Source organism: Vanessa atalanta, chromosome 26 (assembly GCF_905147765.1).
Source record: "Vanessa atalanta chromosome 26, ilVanAtal1.2, whole genome shotgun sequence".
Classification (NCBI taxonomy): domain Eukaryota; kingdom Metazoa; phylum Arthropoda; class Insecta; order Lepidoptera; family Nymphalidae; genus Vanessa; species Vanessa atalanta.
This window is the reverse complement of record NC_061896.1, coordinates 4,511,590-4,529,754: the sequence shown is the minus strand read 5'-3', so window position 1 is coordinate 4,529,754 and position 18,165 is coordinate 4,511,590. Positions and strand designations below refer to the sequence as shown.

Sequence of the window (18,165 nt, the reverse complement as noted above, 5' to 3'; positions counted from 1 at the left end):
AATGTGAATATTTTTGGTAAGAAATTCGTTCAAACTATCGCACGTACACCTTAATATTAAAATAAATATGATGACAAATTTTCAGCAAATTTTACTACCTTATTTATTGTCGTATTTCTATATTAGGGGTTTATTTATAATTTGACTTTTCATTGCGTTTTTTATTGAATTTACTCATGTCTTAATTTTGTTTTTACACAAAAGTGAAGCGAGCCTAAAAATACACTTTAAAAATTACGCTATAAAAACGTTTAATTGGAATTTTCACGCTGAAACGAGTGCATTTAATTGTATCCATTCCACATTCAAAAGCATAAACGTCAATTAGTTTATTGTAGGATAAAACAGACAAACTATCAATCCTCGCCATTTCGAAAGTTCCATTTCCCTAAAATATTCACATAACTTTTTTCGCTGCCTAAAAATTCATTCGATGTTCAAAAAAAAATACTACTACGGTTTCACAATAAACAAAATTCATTACGTACGAAGCAAAAAAAAAAAAGAAATGAAAAAAAAAAATTGCTATAAATTAAATGCGAACAGAGGCAAGCTATAAACTGTCCGAATAATATATCTTGGATAGTATTTTTAATAGCTGGCAATGCAGACTAATCTATTGAAGTTGATATTTCGTTTTTCAGCTTAAACTGGCGATAAATATCTCTGCCATACTAACGTTTTTTTTTTTACGGTATCGGATAAAGTGATTTAAAGCGCCATCTTTGTAAGCGCTATTCAGACTTTAGTCTAAAATGAAGCGCTTTGTATTCATTTGGTCCAATTTTTTTTAACTTATGTTAATGGTTGTAATTCACGTTTTATTTACTCAAAGAAATCGTTAGTGTTTTCCATTTCAAAAGAAAAGTAGTAGATCATAAATGTATCTCTGCTAAAAAGACTGGTCTTGAGGAGAATATAGAGGAGCTTAATCCACAAAGTTGCTCTTATAGAGACTGGTGGATACACATGTCAGTAGTCGGTCACGACGTCACCCTTCACTAACGAACTTGAAAGGAATTACTAAATTAAACTTAGTCCAAATATAAATTATATTAAAGAGGCAAAGTGTTAATTTATCTAATATATAATAAAACTATGTGATGAATACAAATAATATGAGATAAAACAATAAAAATGAGTACCTAAAACTAATAATACTGATAAATTTACTTGGTGGTAGGGCTTTGTGCCGCTTGGGTAGGTACCCCCTTATCAGATATTCGACCGCCAAATAACAGTACCTAACCTGTATTGTAGTGTTCCGGCTAGAAGGGTCAGTGAGACAGTGTAATCACAGGCACAAGGGACATAACATCTTATATGTAAGGAATGCTTAATACTTCTTAAAGCGCCTTTGTCGATGGGTGATGGTGATCACTTACCATCAGGTGGCCCATATGCTCGTCTGCCAACAAATGCCATAAAAACCCAAATTAAATTAAATTAAACAGCTAAAAAAAAAGAAAATGTTATAAAAGATCTTAGGTTTATTGTCATATTTTTATGGATATCATAACATGATAAGTATTTAAATAATTTACTTTGTTCACAGGTAAAATATCCACCTAGGGTGAAGATTCATATAAATAATGGGAAACGTGTCCTTGAAGGGAAAGACGCAGTGATAAGTAAGTTTATTTAATTTATATGTTTGAACAATTTTCTAAAAAAACTTCTAAGATTTAAATTTAAGGCAAATAATTTTCTGTCCTGCTCCAATATTTTCGTCACTAACAGTTAATCTCGAGTTATGATGCAAGTGTTTGTCCAAAAACGTACTTAATGACATATGAAATTTATATTTACTCTGCTGATGTTGGGAGCCGAGATGGCCCAGTGGCTAGAACGCGTGCATCTTAACCGATGATTTCGGGTTCAAGCCCAGGCAGGCACCACTGAAATTTCATGTGCTTAATTTGTGTTTATAATTCATCTCGTGCTCGGCGGTGAAGGAAAACATCGTGAGGAAACCTGCATGTGTCTAATTTCAACGAAATTCTGCCACATGTGTATTCCGCCAACCCGCAATGGAGCAGCGTGGTGGAATATGCTCCAAACCTTCTCCTCAAAGGGAGAGGAGGCCTTTATCCCAGCAGTGGGACATTTACGGGCTGCTAATGCTAATGCTGCTGATGTTTGTGTGAAAGACGATATGGTTAAAAAGAATGTTACTTGTGAGATGACGTCCGACAGAGAAGTATGGAAGAAGAGGACATGCTGCTTCGACCCCAAGTAACACTGGGATAAGGGCAGGAGGATGATCTGCTGATATTTGTACTCCTTTGATACATTGATTACACCACGTGGTTTAGGACGATAGATCTACGTGTTCTTACCGAATAATAACGGCGTGGGTTAGTTATTGTATACAGTCGGTCAGAGAGCAAAAGGTCAAGAAGGCAATGTGCCCCCAAAACTAATTTCGAACCTTATAAATTTGACCCAGCTATTTCAATACAATCTGCGTAATAATTGTGTTCTATCCTTGCATAAGGAATTGTATTTATGGTAATAGTGAGAGCAGATGACTTCAATGAAATAAGGAATTCCATTGTTTCAGAATTTGATTTCAATTAGAAAACAAATATGATTGAACAATTATTAAACAGAGCTACACATTATTAGACCTTATTGGTTTATGCTATAATTGTGATATTCCTGTGTATGAAGATAACTATGTTAATTTTACAGATTGTGTCGCAGAAGGGAATCCAAATAACCTCACCTACAGATGGTTTCTGAACGATTTAGTTGTTGGAAACACTTCTGAACTGGTAAATTTTATGACTATAATTCTTCTTTGTGTTCGTATATGAATTTCTATTATCATATAGTTGTATTAAAGTTTTGACAAATCGTTGGTATAATATATTGGTGAGATTATTTTGCCTTACATGTCTTTCAAAAGAAGGTTAATGGTTTCAAACTCAAATCAGTGCAAAAATCATAGTAGAGTATGAAATAATGGGATGTTACAATTTGTTATTTTTATTAATGATATAAACTTTTATAGATAATTAAAAATGTAACAAGAGCACACAACGGAGCTGTTTTGAAATGCATGGTTTCCAATGAGGTTGGAAAAAATGAAGATAGCGGTATCCTTCATGTTACTTGTAAGTGTAATTCGTAAAGCATAATTACAACAAAGGCGTATCCTATATCAAACGGCAATTAAAAAAATCTTGTTGCCTTTAATACGTTGACATTGCAAGAATTTACTTAAATGTTATCTTCCAAGTATTCGTAACTACACTGGGTCACTCAACATTCAAACCAGTAAAAACTGTTGACAAAAGTGGTAATAGAGAAAAATGTCTATAAAGCTATAATAATCTAATCAAACAGAGATTTAAAATTTTGTCAGGTTTCTTCAAGACGTTTTTCATTACCGTCAAACGTTTACTTTGATTCTACTTTAGCTGATCAAATTTTTAGAGATGTCTGTTCAAAATCTTAAAATCTACGTTCTCTTTAAATTAGTGCATTCGATACTTCGTTATTTTATAATATTTATAATTTCATAGATCCACCGTCATTTCGCAATCGTCCAAAAGACGTTGAAGCAGAAATTGGTAAATCAGTCACGTTAAGCTGTGATGTTGATGGGTATCCCGCTCCAGAAATCGTCTGGCTTCATTATGAGGAAGATACTAATATTGTAAGTCTATGATATAATGTAATCATGTATCACTAAGGAAGCCATAATCCAGTTGCAGTTAATTATACTTATAATAAAAGTTCCGGTTTCCGTGAACGTTTTTCACGATTAATGTTATAAAAATTTTGAAGAATACTTATCCAATAATTATTGAAATGGATGCTTCAAAATCACGTTACGAATATTAAACTCATTAAGATTCTTTCGACAATTAACAGAAAAAATGAAATATTTAATAATAATAAAATAGCTAAATAATAGGTTGTAACGGAAGAGACAGGTTTTCGTGTTCTGTTTTTTTCAATTATTTGTTTCTTTAAAAGCCTAAACTGAATCATCCTTACCATAATTTGAAACTAAATATCGTTAATGACAGGGTGCCTAAAACAAAACATGAGTCACTTCTATGTACGTGATCACTAATATTCTAGTTTTTGTTTTATCAAGATTTTCAGCCACGCCATACCCATTTTGAACCGTATTAAAAGTAGATTTTTTTTTCGACAATATTACCTTGTTTATTTTGCTTAATCGGTCACTACTATAAGTAATGTGAAATAAAATACACGCTTGAAAAAAAGGCGTATTTTTCACTGAAATATGTTACAAATAAATTGATAATTAAAATTGGTGATCGTTCAATTTCATTTGAAAAAAGTAAAGATAAAAGAACATACAGCCCTCACCACTTAGACCTCACATCAGGCAAGCACCACTGAATTTTCATGTGCTTAATTTGCGTTTATAATTCGTCTCGTGCTCGGTGGTGAAGGATAACATCGTGAGGAAACTTCATGTATCTTATTTCAATGAAGTTCTGCCCCAAGTGTATCCACCGATCCGCATTAAAACAGCGTGCTGGAATATGCTCCAAGCATTCACCTCAAACGGAGAGGAAGCTTTAGCCCAACATTTACAGGCTGTTACCACTTTTTATCCTTTGCCAAAAAAAAAAAAAGATTTTTTTTCATAATTATATGGTAAAGAAATTACCCATTTCACATACAATATTTTATTTTGAATTTTGATGTGTGTGAGACACTACGTAACAATGTCTTCCATAGCTTGACTAACACTACTATTTTCCTTCCAACTATGCAATTACCTTGTCTAAGGGTCTCAGAATTGGACCTACTTTGACGTCGCAAGACGACCCATATACCGGTAGTCTATTCAAGCTTCCCAAGGTATACAAATTTCTGTAACAATCCATTCATATTTTACCTACAAAACTTTTTCCTTTTAATAAGTGATATCTGGTCGCTTCTGTTTAATAAATAGCAGACGATATCTCAAAAAAATTTGCATATTCGTGCCAATTAGCTGGTAACTAAACCCTAACGTAGAACGTTGTATTTGTAATAACACAGAGTTATTTGTCCATCAATAAATCTAATAAAATATCAGTTGTAACCAAACATACTTCTAAATTAACTAATTGTTCTAGCGTGTTGGTAAAACGGCGAATCTGACACTCACCGTAGACACTCATACCGTCGGACGCTATTCTTGCAAAGCAAGCGTTGATGGTTATCCAGATATCGAGGATGAAGCATCAATCTTTATCAAAGGTAAGCTACAGTTAAATGATATACAAACTATTTGCAGTGCAATATTCATTATGTCAAAAAATAAATGAGAATCTAGCAGAGTTCCATTTTCAAATTATAATCATATTGACGTCATTAGAGAATAGTTTAGAATTCTGTTTGAATGTAGCTCAAAAGGAACTCTTTGGTCAAATTAATGGGTTGATTTCTAAGCAAATACATCACTAGAGTGAAAAGAAATGGAATCTAGGACGAAATTGGTCATTAATTAAACATTTCACCTTAACAAAGCATTTCCTTGAAAATACGCGGGGTATTTGATACGTTTTCTTTTATAAAAAAATAACAGAAACGCCAACCTTGACTTATTTTTTAATAAACTTCAGAATATATTATTCATTACTGAGAAATCTACAATTGTTTTAATATACTCGAATTACTTCATAATTTTCTAAGTATTACGACATTGTAATAGCAATTCACGGTACTACGATATTTAATTGTTTTTTAACACAAGTTATGCCTTTATAATTTGTCATAATTTCTTTACGATTACTGTTTAGTTTTAAAAATAATATTGTAACGCATAAAATGTCACCTTCTTTCTGAACAAAACTATGATTTATTAAAGTTTAACTCTTATGTCCTTTTGATCGATATCGGAAACGGTGGCAATACTCAAGAGCGACAAATCAACTGCGTAGGACATAATTATTATGATGGTTAACTGTGAGTGCAAGCACAGGTGCCCTCTCTATTCCTTCTCTCTCAAAATTGAATGAGGTGGCAAATTTGACATGATCCCAAAATAATTCAGCCCAATATTTTTTGAAACCTTGCATTCCAAATCAAAAAAATTAAACAGGGTTTGAATCTAGTATCTCAAGATCTGAGATCAGATCTTGCTTAAACATAAATGGAAGTCGGTTATTTTTTACTCTAATTATGGTCGAGATCTCAATCCTTCAAATAATTCATCTATAAGGCTTTTAACATAATCACCGGAGATTAAACGTTAACTATAAATAGGGAATTTATAATAAGCGAATGATGGTAATAGCTATGTGTAAAAACTAGTAACTACATTGGTTTGGATTACGGTCATAAATAGACCCTAAGCAATTCCAGGAAATTGTTTAGATAAAGTTATCGATCGAACGATACTTCTGATTCAAAAAAGAAGTCAAGTTTTAAATCAGCTTGTTGATTGATTCAATTTACTTTTACCTTCCTGGGCTCAAAAGACTAAGGTCATGACTATTATTTTATTGGTTTTCTGTGGAGTAATTTTCCGCAATAACCTCAAGTTTGAAAATTGGTAGTGTTTACTTGCCTGAGCCTTGAGTCCGTATTCGTAACGCAGGTTCTACATCTAAACACTGTCCAATTGTATCGGATTGCCATTTCACACATATGTTCTTAATATATCTTCACAAAAGTTATCGTGAAAATACTATACAGATATTAATAAAAAAAAACAAATCAAATCCGAAGCACAAATTGTATGAGATTTTGATATTGTTTCCAAAAATAACGTCCTTTAAGGCAAACCTAATTAGAATCTTTTATTATTGCGACAGTCCAAATCGCCCCCAAAACATTTATACATTTTAGTTGAACCCTCGAAATTGTGAAGATTCTAGATAAATTATATGTGAAGGAAATAAATTAATTCTAAGATAAGATTTATATTTTCTATTGTTTCTTAAATTATTTCCTCTTTAACATCCAATCAATCTATCAACATTCCACTATCTCTTCAATTTTATTACTGTTTTTAATAAACAAAATGAAATATAAACTGCTTAAAATTACTCCAAACACCATCTCACAATCAATAACAAATTAAAATTAAAGTAAGCTAATCAAAGCGATACAAAGTGTAACTCAATGTTACTAAACTTGATGTTCGAACTGATTTATTATTCAAACTTCGAAATATTTAAATTCGAAAGAAATTAAGGTTTTCGTATGATCGTAACGATGATTTTATTCATTAAGTTTCGGTAGTCGATATTCGTAATTAAATTATACGTTAATATGATTGTAAATGAAGATGAAATTATTATACGCTCATGTTTGTAACAAATTAAATATTTCCCAGCATATTTTTGGAAATATTAAATTTTTACGTAATCATTCGGAACTTACATATTTATTTATTTAATTACATATAATTCAATATATTTTAATATTGCTTGATGATTTTAAGCTTATGGCCGAAAAAAAGTAAAAACTTAAAGATACTGTGATATATAAGCTTATTGTTTTAGGTCCTCCGAAAATAATTTCAAATCACACACAATTCGGATCACAAGGTGATACTGTTAATATCGAATGTGCTGCTTTTGCTGTTCCGAGAATAGACAACATAGTCTGGACTTTCGAAGGAAAGGAAATCGATACTATACATGACCAAGTAAGCGATGAAACGACTTAAATACATTACAATAAATCTAAATCATCTCATACAAACAAAAATATGTTCAATGGTTTTTTTTTGTCATATCTGGTTATCATAATTATTGAACAGATGTTGTTAATAAAATTCGATATTATCAAAATGTCTACAAACATATTCTATTTGAATCAGGACTACGCCTTCCTGGAGGACTTACAGTCGGGCGGGATCGTTAATTCCACACTAACCATCCGTGAGAGCCAAACCAAACACTTCGGAGTTTACAAATGCAATGTGTCCAATGACTACGGAAGTGATACTATCGAAATTGTATTGAAGTCCAACAGTGAGTATGGGAATTCTATCGCTTACATTTTAAAGTTATGTCTCGTCAAAATTTGCTCCGATAATTATGTTGTTAAAAATACAACAGCTTCGAATTATCTCATAATCATGCTTTTTATTCAAATCAAAAGGACACTTTGAATAGTCATGTTACAGTATTGAATTAACTGTAATGCAATAATTTTAATTAATAAAGAGTATTTAACTTTATTTAAGTTTTTAATGTAATGTTTAATACTAACCTAAATGTTAATATAACAGAATAATATAATTCTTTACTGTATTTATTATTTGCAATTTTTCATATATATATATTCAGCTAATTGCCTAGACACGATGGACTGAGCAAGTCTCGAAAATTGACCAGTCTCTAGAAAGAGACAAAGTGGCTACACGGCCAGTGCTTGTCTCCGTCAATGCATGACAAATATTGATAATGACAAAGATGCAGTGTTTCGACACAGAAACCTGTTACGTGAACCAATCAGGACTCTTGAAAGAGACAACGATGGACCTAACGATTGCTTTGTCTCTGTCACACTTTTATATGTTCACTTCACAGCTAGTTCAGAATTATTCAATCCATTCTCTATGTTTGTGGCAAATTGAAATTCACTGCCTCCCGACGTCACCTGTCATAGTTGTCAAATGTCAATTACATTCTGCAATAACAATCAATCATTTTACTAGAGTGAGGTATAACTACGTTAGTATTAAGGGTAGGACACTAATCCGCTAGCAATTTTTTCTGTTAATCAAATTTTCTTATAGTTAATAAAGTTGATCGATGAACTTGAAAATCATATTTTTTCAGTCATTAACTTATTGGAATATTGATGGAACACAATAAATTCTTAAGATGTATGCATCCATCATGTGACGAATTTGTGTTACGTAATAATATCGCTAAAATATTTGAGATGAAAGAAGTTACATAATAACATATATTCGTATCTTATTTAAATTTAAAACATTATTTAACTCAAAATGTACGATACATTTTTCTTTGAGCGGAACTTTTTCAATCCGGCCGCAAAGATTTAAGTTGAATGTTTGAAATCAGAACGTATTTCAGTTTTAAAATCTAAACTTCATGCCACGTCTGTGTATTACCCTCGGGGAAACCCGAGACATCGTCTTATTTTTCCATTGTATAACTTTTATAACGCCAAGTTAAAAATCTTCCATTCTATGATTTCTAAAAGGGATTTAGCGACTATTCTAAATAGACGACTTATTATACTTGTCGAAGTCATTTATTTTGTGAAATATATAATATTCTTTCTCTCAAAACACAAATTCAACTCTTCAAACGAGCGTAGGTAGTCATAAAAACTGAATTCATCTTCGATAATAGTTCGAAAGCATGAAAGGGCATCAATATAATTCTGTAGACATTGACGAAGCTCCATTACGGGTCCAACGACCACACATTATCGTAAATGTATCGTCGTTTTAACTTTACGCCCGACACATAAAAGATGCCATCTGTCACTATCAGCTTTGAAAATATTTTAGGTTAACGTTTTTTCGGTAAAAACATCCCTTGTTTGGTGATATTTTAAAAAATATAGCGATATTTCCTTTTAAATTGCGGTGTTATATCTATGAATAGGAACATAGTTTAAACGAAGAGCTATACATTTGATGTAATAATATAAGGTTTATAATTATATAAACAAGCGTTAGCGGTTTTTCTCTATCTCACCGTCTTCATTACTCTCTTTTATTTTCTCTCGGCCAAACATTAATGCGTACTTGTATGTGAGGTCCAGTTTAATTTTAAATTAGCTAGTTTAATTCCAGGCATGAGAGATATAGCATCTTATATCTCCTTCTCACTATGAATATTTGGTTTATATGTGTAATATGATATTATCTATGGAAGGACTATTTATTACGAGCCCATATGATTCATTAAGTTCAAATTAATTTTATTTTTAGAAAGTTTCCCATTACTGGTGATTCTATTCGGGGTGACATCGGGAACGATAATGGTGGCTGTTGTTATAATGTTGGTGATTCTATGTCAAAGAAAACAGAGAAAAAATAAGCAAGTCCAAGTAACAGAGAAGCCAGATGTAACGGTTACAGCTGAAGAACTTTTCAAAGAAAACGATAGAAATTCAAACATAAGCGATCTAAAACTTGAATTGAGACAAGCGAATGGCACTTCTGAAATTGTAAGTACTGATTTTATTAAAGCATTCGAAGATAAAGTTTCAGATGAAATAGCCATAAATGTTACGTTACGATGTCACTGAGAATATTGTTTCGTAAAGCATTCGTAAAAAAACAATTATGACAGACATGCGAAAAAATTCTCGATGTTTTAATATAAACGCTTATAAATTAGCATTAGTGTTGGTCAATTATGTATATTTAACATAAACACGCAATTAACAAATAGGTACAAATTAATTTTATATAGCGTCATAATTCCTATCTAAGATTTTGTAGATATCTTCTAAAATTGTAATGGCAATGTGATAAAACATTTTTTTCTAAGAGAATGTAAATATTTCTGAAGATGTTACTAATATTGATTTCGAATTTTTGATTTACTTGTAAACTGTTTTTGAATTTTGACAAAATTCAACAAAGAAGGCTGAAAAGTCAGCAAAATTTTACACAAAAATATTTATACTAGTACATACATAATTTGATCTGATTTGTTAATAACGTAATAGCCTATTTTTAAATTTAAATAAAAAGAAGTTCTCTTTAAATCATTTCTAGTTCTAAATGTTTTGTCATCGTATCAATAAACGGTTTCTTTTACAGGATTATTCTAATACTGGATCAGATAGCACATTATGTTCGAACGCTAAATTAGGGAGCGGTATTCCTTTAGCCGGCACAGTACCGCTGTCTTCTATAAATCAAACCAACACATATCAACCATATAGATACAGTAATGATTACACGGATCCCGCCTATTCGGACTGCTATAAGGTATTTTAATCATAGGATTTATTTTCAAACTTACATTTTTATGATTTATAACGGCATTAAAGATTATTAGTATTCATTTTATAGCTATATCGTCATCTTAATTTATAATACTTGAGATTATCAGGATAAAAGATTATTGATCGGTAAACAGTAATTTGATATTGGTCTGCTACTGATGCTGTATATAATTGTATTGGATTAAATATACCTTAACTATAGTACCGTACTTTTAAAGCCAATTTTCAATCACATTTATGGTCTATTTTGGAAATATCACATACGCTGTTCGATGCTGTCAATTTGTATGCCTATTTCCTTATCCAGATCCCAGGCTACATCACTGTCAATTTTAATTATTACAATCAGTTCAGTTGCTCATTCGTCATATAATTAACAGACGGATATATTTGTGTTTGCATTTTAAATATAAGAATAGATTTTATATAAAAAAATCACACCATTGAACTAGTAATAAAGAATATTGATTTTGATTATTTAACTTTCTTCGTATTCGGTCATTATTCTTCAGCATTTGAATTTTAATATTAAATTAGCATATTTAACTGGTCTAGGTGAATGGATTTGGCAATGGATATCAAACGTACGTCCACTACGGCCACGATTACACTCCAGGATCACTGAGAGTACAGTCGCCGACATTGGGAAGTGAAAAACTTACACCTAACAGGTATTTATAATTGAATATATAATTTAAAAAGTTTATTAGATATTTTGTATTACTGAAAGTCAATTGTAGCGAGTCATTTTTACTTACGCCAGCAGTCATGAAGTAACAGATTCATAATATATTTATTTAATTATGGCTTAAAAAAAATTAAGATTAAGAATATTTGGAAAAAAAATGAAATTTCATTATTGACGTGAATTCAATTTTTTTGTTTATAAGTTACTTTTTGATACACAATTTTCTCGTTTCTTTTGAAGCGGTATAAGAACGGTTACAAATGAAATATCTATCAAGCGCACAATGTTTCAGCAAAATAATTATGGTTGTAAAATTTAACGTAATTTCCCTCCCATAGGTCTATAAATGGCAGTCTGCCCAGAAGCGTGGATACGCCTTCCTCAGTACAATACAACGCAAGTAATGGCTCCCAAAGCAATTCTTTGCAGCGTGCTACGAAACGACAGGATAGCAGTGGCGCTTTGAATAATTTACCGAATGAAGGTTAGAACCTTTTGTGGACAAATTTATTTCTACCCTCTTATCACAATCTTTCGGTCTTTGTTCGTTTACAATGATCTTTATTGCTATTGTGCATAAAAATTGAGATTTTTTTTCATTATTTAGACATCTATTTTAAAACTAGTTGTCACCGGTGGCTTCGCTCGTGTTTTATTCGTTGTTGGACATAGAAATAGCCTATGTCCTCCTTTGGAGTTCAAACTTCTTTCATATCAAATTTCATCAAATTCAGTTCAATAGCTTGGCTGTGAAAGAGCAACAGATATACAGACAGATTTATTTTCGCATTTATAATATTAGTATAAACATAATAACGCAAATTACATCTTTGTCTAGACTATATTTTTACCTTTTTCTAAGTTATAATATTTTGATTTTTTTTTTTTCAATATGGGAAGTATATACAAATAGCCTGAAATCTGCATATATATATGTGTACCTTTTTGACTTTTGAGTTTACTAAGCAATTTCAGTTAAGTTTGGATTCATTGTTCAATTTAAAAATATTTGCCTCGCCATAGGTGCTCGTGTTCCAAACGGTGGTATTATTCAAGGTGTGGATGTGAGATATGCAGCAACATACGGCAATCCACACTTACGAACTGGTCTAAGTACTGTACACACAGCAAAACCAGCATCAACTCCAGCGCCACCGCCTTATTCGTCTGTTAGAAGTTCTGTTATTATACCATCAGGTATTTAATTGATAATTAATTTAATCTTTTCGAATAGACAAGCATGTTTCAATTTTGATTATTATTCTAACCCTTGATATCCTTTCATTATTGCTCCAAAGATAACCCTTATTATAAAAGCAATTGTAAGATAAAAGCAATCTGCATTTGTAAATAAATTTGTTGAATGTTTATAAGATTTCTTTTCTTTAATTAAATTTGCTCGTTTATCAATAACTAACCCCCTTTTGTGTTTACATTGCACTGTTATCGAATAATATTATTAGGCATGAATATTATTTTGACTAGTGTTCGTTAAATTTATATTTTTCCTGCTAGGTACGTCATCACATTCAATAACATCGCCAACCAGTCTTGCATCACCTCAATGTGCCACAAGTCCTATTACTAATTCTACTCTGTCTACAGATAGTGCACAGCCTCCGGTAAGTTATGTAACCATCGCTACAATATACGCAATTATATACCATCGTGTAAATACTCTAGATTCCACTCCCTGACACATCATGATGCACTTCCATATTTAAATTTTGTAAATTGTCTTCTACAAAATGTTATGTACGTCAAAATTTGGTCGTGTGATGCCTAAGACAGATTACATGGAGCTAGATTAGTTCATGTATGACATCGGGCTGACTGATTAGTTCAAAGCCTATGGTAATCTCTTAATCGTCGAATCTTCCATGTCTCTGATGTTACATGTGCTCTGGACTAATTGGATACATTTAACACGGAAATGATACAAATTTCAGCCAATAGAACAGCACTTTTTTTATTTCCATAATAAACGTTGGTTACTTGATTAGTATTGAACTGAGTAGCGTCATTTTAAGGTATCTAAATAACCACACAAGTTCAAGTATAAATTAAACGGTTATGATTCGTTTTGAAGAGCACCAGCCAAACATGTGCAGAAAATTAAAGAGGTATCTTGATTGCAATTTAAGCTAAATTGTTACGATTTAACAAAGAATTAATTTTAAAGAGCGAATAAAAGTTGCTTGCCCGTTACAGAGCAGTACTATGGTTGTATAAGAAAAAAAAATTAAAAACGTAAACTAAATTATTATCGACAAACTCAAATTCTAGCTGAGCTGATGTATTCTATTTGATACTAAAGATTTCATTTTAATAAGGTTTCATCATTTTGGCACCAAATCTAGATGAGTAACTTGCAGCTTTTACAGTGAAATTAAATCAAAACAAAACTCGCTATAGATTTCGAAATTAGAAACGCGGGAGATCTTTAGTTTCATATTAATACCACATTTGTAATGTTACATAAAATCCGCAATACAAAAAATATAAATGAATTACTAAATAAATTATTAAAATAAATTATATAAATAATAAATAAAATTTGGCCGCTATAAAAAATATTCTTCTTTATTTTCAATATAGCTTAGTACATATAACACAATCGTTAGAATACGCAGATATTAAGCAAATTCAAACAAAAAATTCAACTAACATTACGTATCGTCACATGCGCTTAAAATTCACCTCGTTATCTGGCGTCGAAGGAAAACATCGTAAAAAAACTTTTACAAGTCTATTTGAGTATTATGTTATCGGATTATACCAAACCTTCTCCTTGAGGCAAGAAGAAGCCTTTGCCCAGGGACATTTCATGTCTTTTATGCAAGCTTCGTGTATCATGTATCTTCACTACTGGGTATTGTTGTGTTCCGATTTGAAGGGTTATTGAGCCAGTGTAACTACAGGCCCAAGGAATACCACTTCTTAGTTCCCAAAGTTGGAAGTGCATTGGCGATGTAAGAAGTGATTAATATTTCTTACGGTACCAATATTATGGGCTATGACTAGAATTTATCATCAGATGGCTCAGTTGCTAGTACGCCTACATATTAAATTTGCAAATGAAATGTATAAAAAATAATATTACGTCGAACCATCTTCGTTCAATACATACAATTGAAATAAGCTGTTCTAGTGTTTATAGACTGTATATATTATGTTGTGTATTTGTTAGGTCGGAGTGACCTCGTCTGCCACTCCTCAGTCGCCGAGTTCGCACTACATACTCGCTCCAACGAATCGATCCTTAAGTAACGCAACCGTTACTAAGAAAGGTAAATTTGAGATATTTATAATAAAACAGACTATATTTGGATCTAGTGTAAACTAGTTTTTCTGGTTAAAACCAGTTATAATTGGAATGAACTGCTTAAATATCAGTTTTAAAGCCAAAACGTTGAATTTATACGATTATCAGTTGACCTGATTTTTAATTGTTATTTTTGACATAATTGTACCAGCATTTAGCTTAACACATACATATATATATATAGTGATATATGAAATGAAAGTTGAACAAAACACTATTATATTATTACTACTATTATTTACAATTATGTAGTTAAAAACTTTGTGTATTGTTAAGCACGCCCTCTTCGACAGGCAGTTTTAAGCAATTGTTTCATAAACAGAACTACTTGCTATGGTTTTATTATAGTAGTGGTTACGTCATAGGGCCCGCAGACCTCGAAGACCTGGGTTCAAACCCCAGATTGGGTCAATAGAAAGTTCTTCGGTTTTTCTGTTTAGAAATTATCTGTAGTAGCCCTAAGTTGAGGAGAAGTATTAACACTCGTGGCTCGCAGTGTTAAGCTAGAACCACCTGAACTCTCTCCAGTCTTGCTAAATTGCAGAAGGCTTAAGAGAGTGATGTAATAGTGAGTGTACCTGGGTTTGCGTACAGAACATATCATCTCTTGCGTAGGTGAGTATTTTATATTGAGGATAGCCGCCGTGACGAAAATCAATCAGGAGGACATCGTCATACATAATTGTGTTACACTTACATTGTGGTAGAGCTTTGTGCAAGCTCCCCTGGGTAGGTACCACCCACTCTTTGAATATTCTAGTGCCAAATAGCAGTACTATGTATTATTGTGTTCCGGTAAGAAGGGTGAGTGAGCCAGTGTAACTACAGGCACAAGGGACACAACATCTTAGTTCCCAAGGTGGGTAGCGCATAGGCGATGTAAGGAATGGTTAATATTTCTTACAGCGCCTTTGTCTGTGGGCGGTGGTGACTACTAACCATCATGTGGCCCATATGCTCGTCCACCAACCAGTGCCACAAATATATATAATTATAGAGATATGGAATATTTTGTTAAACACCTTTATTTTTTTCAGGTAACGGACATCAACAACCATTAGCGACTCACGTATAAACGTTCCTAAAACTTATATAATAGTGTTGATTAAACATTAATCAGAATCGATAGTGTTACGGTTTAGTGAAATAAAGTGTTTTTCAAAATAGGAGTGTATCGTCTTTTTAAATGTGAACTTTTATACGTCACAAACTGTTAAGTATGGACTTATACTTAAATTTAATTACCTTTTTGGATATTAATAAAATTGTATGTCATTTTCGTACTTTGTTTAAGGTACCTATATTAGTGTTCATTTTGGATAAAATTATGTATATTTAGAATTTATTTTTAAATGTTTTTTTTATTTTTTATTTTTGTTTACTTATAGTTTTTTATTAATTGTTGTCTAAATTTATCATAAATTATATTTTAAATAGGCCTGCGTTTATAAAATTGAGAAGGTATTTTGCTTTTAATAGTTCATAATTTGAAAATAATTGAAAATATTATAATATCGATTTCATTGTTTTAACTAACAATTAAATCTATTATCATGTAAATTAATGTCAATTTCCAATCATCCCATTGAGACTGGTCTTTGCTATGTGTAAAAACTATTTAAGCTAGACAATATTTTATCTTAAATCTCACTTGAGGGGGTGAGTACATTTGACATCGGCCATGAGCTCCTTATCATTAACTTCAAATTAACGTCGTTTCATCGTTATCTTAAAATATACCTTCTAATATATTGTCCTTGATTCTTTCTAACTTAAATGTAAACGAAGAAATATTAAAATTGTAATTATTATTTTACGTGCTATATATCATTATTTTTTTTTTACATTAAAAACGATTAATCTCTTCCGGTATTAAAGTGTATAATTCATTTATAATGACATTAATAAACGTTTTTATTTACATAATGAAATCAAACGCATAATAAAACTATGAGATCATTTGTCCTTTTCTCGCTAATTACAAAACGAAAACACGTGACAGTGACAGAATTCGTTTCGGAAATAAATATTTATATATTTTCATTCCCTGATCATATATTAGTTTAAATATTTGTAGTTAATTAAATAAATCATAGAAAAAGCTTTAATTCCAATTAATAATTTGTGCCATTACCTTACATATCAATATTTTAAATTACTGTTAAAATTTGGGGGGTAAAAATACATTAAATATGTGTTACTAGTCCCAGAAAAACTTTTACCAACGCACGTGTTTGCACGACTACGTTACGCACGTACGTGACGTGTCATGTGAGCTATATAAGAAACTGGACTCGTATTTGATTGCAAAGTGAAGTTACGTGCGTGTGTTAGTGTGCTTCACGTGCCGTCAATAACGATCGCGTTCACACGACTACGATAATCATGTACATCGACAAATTGGAGTAACGTGCACAACTTAGGCGTAACTGTAACATGAAAATTGACGGCAAGGTCATGGGAAGTAAAACTAGTAACACAACACATAAATATCATGAATATATAACATAAATTTTAGAAATGTATGAATACCTTTATTTTTTTGTATTAATTATTATTCAATATATTATTATTATTACAACGTTTTGTTCTTCCATTTTATTTTGAAATTAGTCAAAAATAATTATTCATCTATTAATTTAATTAGAAAAATTATAATACCATAACTCGTCACGGATGCTCAATGATTATTCTATAGATAAAATATTATTTTCTTTAAAATTTCGATCTAAGACTGATTAGACTTACAAACATAACATACATTAATGAGTTCGTATTTTGTTCGAATTTTAATTATACTGTTCTATAAAAAAACTTAATGAAATTGTTATTTTTTTTTTAATATTTTTTTATTTTTATGCAATGTATCGAAAAACGAAGCATGTTTAAAAAAGTTATATAATTCACAAAATAAAGTATAATATGTACTTATTTTCTTCGCGATGTAAACTATTATCATTCAATATATTTAATCTGTGTTGGAATTGGAGAAAGGCAGACATTGCAATGTATGTCATGAAACAATTATATTAAAAAAAATGTACGTATGGATAAACAGCTATCTTTTCCATAGACATACACAACTTTTCTACTTATTGCATGTATGTTTAAAATTATTAAATCGATTAAAGTTTTTACGATTTTACACACTGTATATACACGAGTGTAATAAAGAATTATCGTTTTTTTGTCTCTGTAAATTTATGTTATGTTATACATC

The 18,165-nt window shown here is 31.3% G+C and overlaps 1 protein-coding gene across 2 annotated transcripts in view; it reads left to right on the top strand.

Annotated features, from left to right (window-relative positions):
• Positions 1-16,191, top strand: part of LOC125073955 (irregular chiasm C-roughest protein-like) — a 92,993-nt gene extending 76,802 nt beyond the window's left edge. The window contains exons 8-22 of one of the 2 annotated variants that reach the window (XM_047685080.1): positions 1,556-1,631; positions 2,695-2,777; positions 3,017-3,119; positions 3,531-3,664; positions 5,112-5,235; positions 7,488-7,633; positions 7,808-7,961; positions 9,905-10,143; positions 10,745-10,915; positions 11,488-11,603; positions 11,959-12,104; positions 12,644-12,817; positions 13,136-13,242; positions 14,811-14,910; positions 15,983-16,191. In XM_047685080.1, coding sequence (XP_047541036.1) covers positions 1,556-1,631; positions 2,695-2,777; positions 3,017-3,119; positions 3,531-3,664; positions 5,112-5,235; positions 7,488-7,633; positions 7,808-7,961; positions 9,905-10,143; positions 10,745-10,915; positions 11,488-11,603; positions 11,959-12,104; positions 12,644-12,817; positions 13,136-13,242; positions 14,811-14,910; positions 15,983-16,020 — 1,911 coding nt within the window. In that variant the 3' untranslated portion in view covers positions 16,021-16,191. The remainder of the gene's footprint in view (positions 1-1,555; positions 1,632-2,694; positions 2,778-3,016; positions 3,120-3,530; positions 3,665-5,111; positions 5,236-7,487; positions 7,634-7,807; positions 7,962-9,904; positions 10,144-10,744; positions 10,916-11,487; positions 11,604-11,958; positions 12,105-12,643; positions 12,818-13,135; positions 13,243-14,810; positions 14,911-15,982) is intronic. The other variant, XM_047685081.1, reaches the window with a different exon arrangement.
• The last annotated feature ends 1,974 nt before the right edge of the window (positions 16,192-18,165 follow it).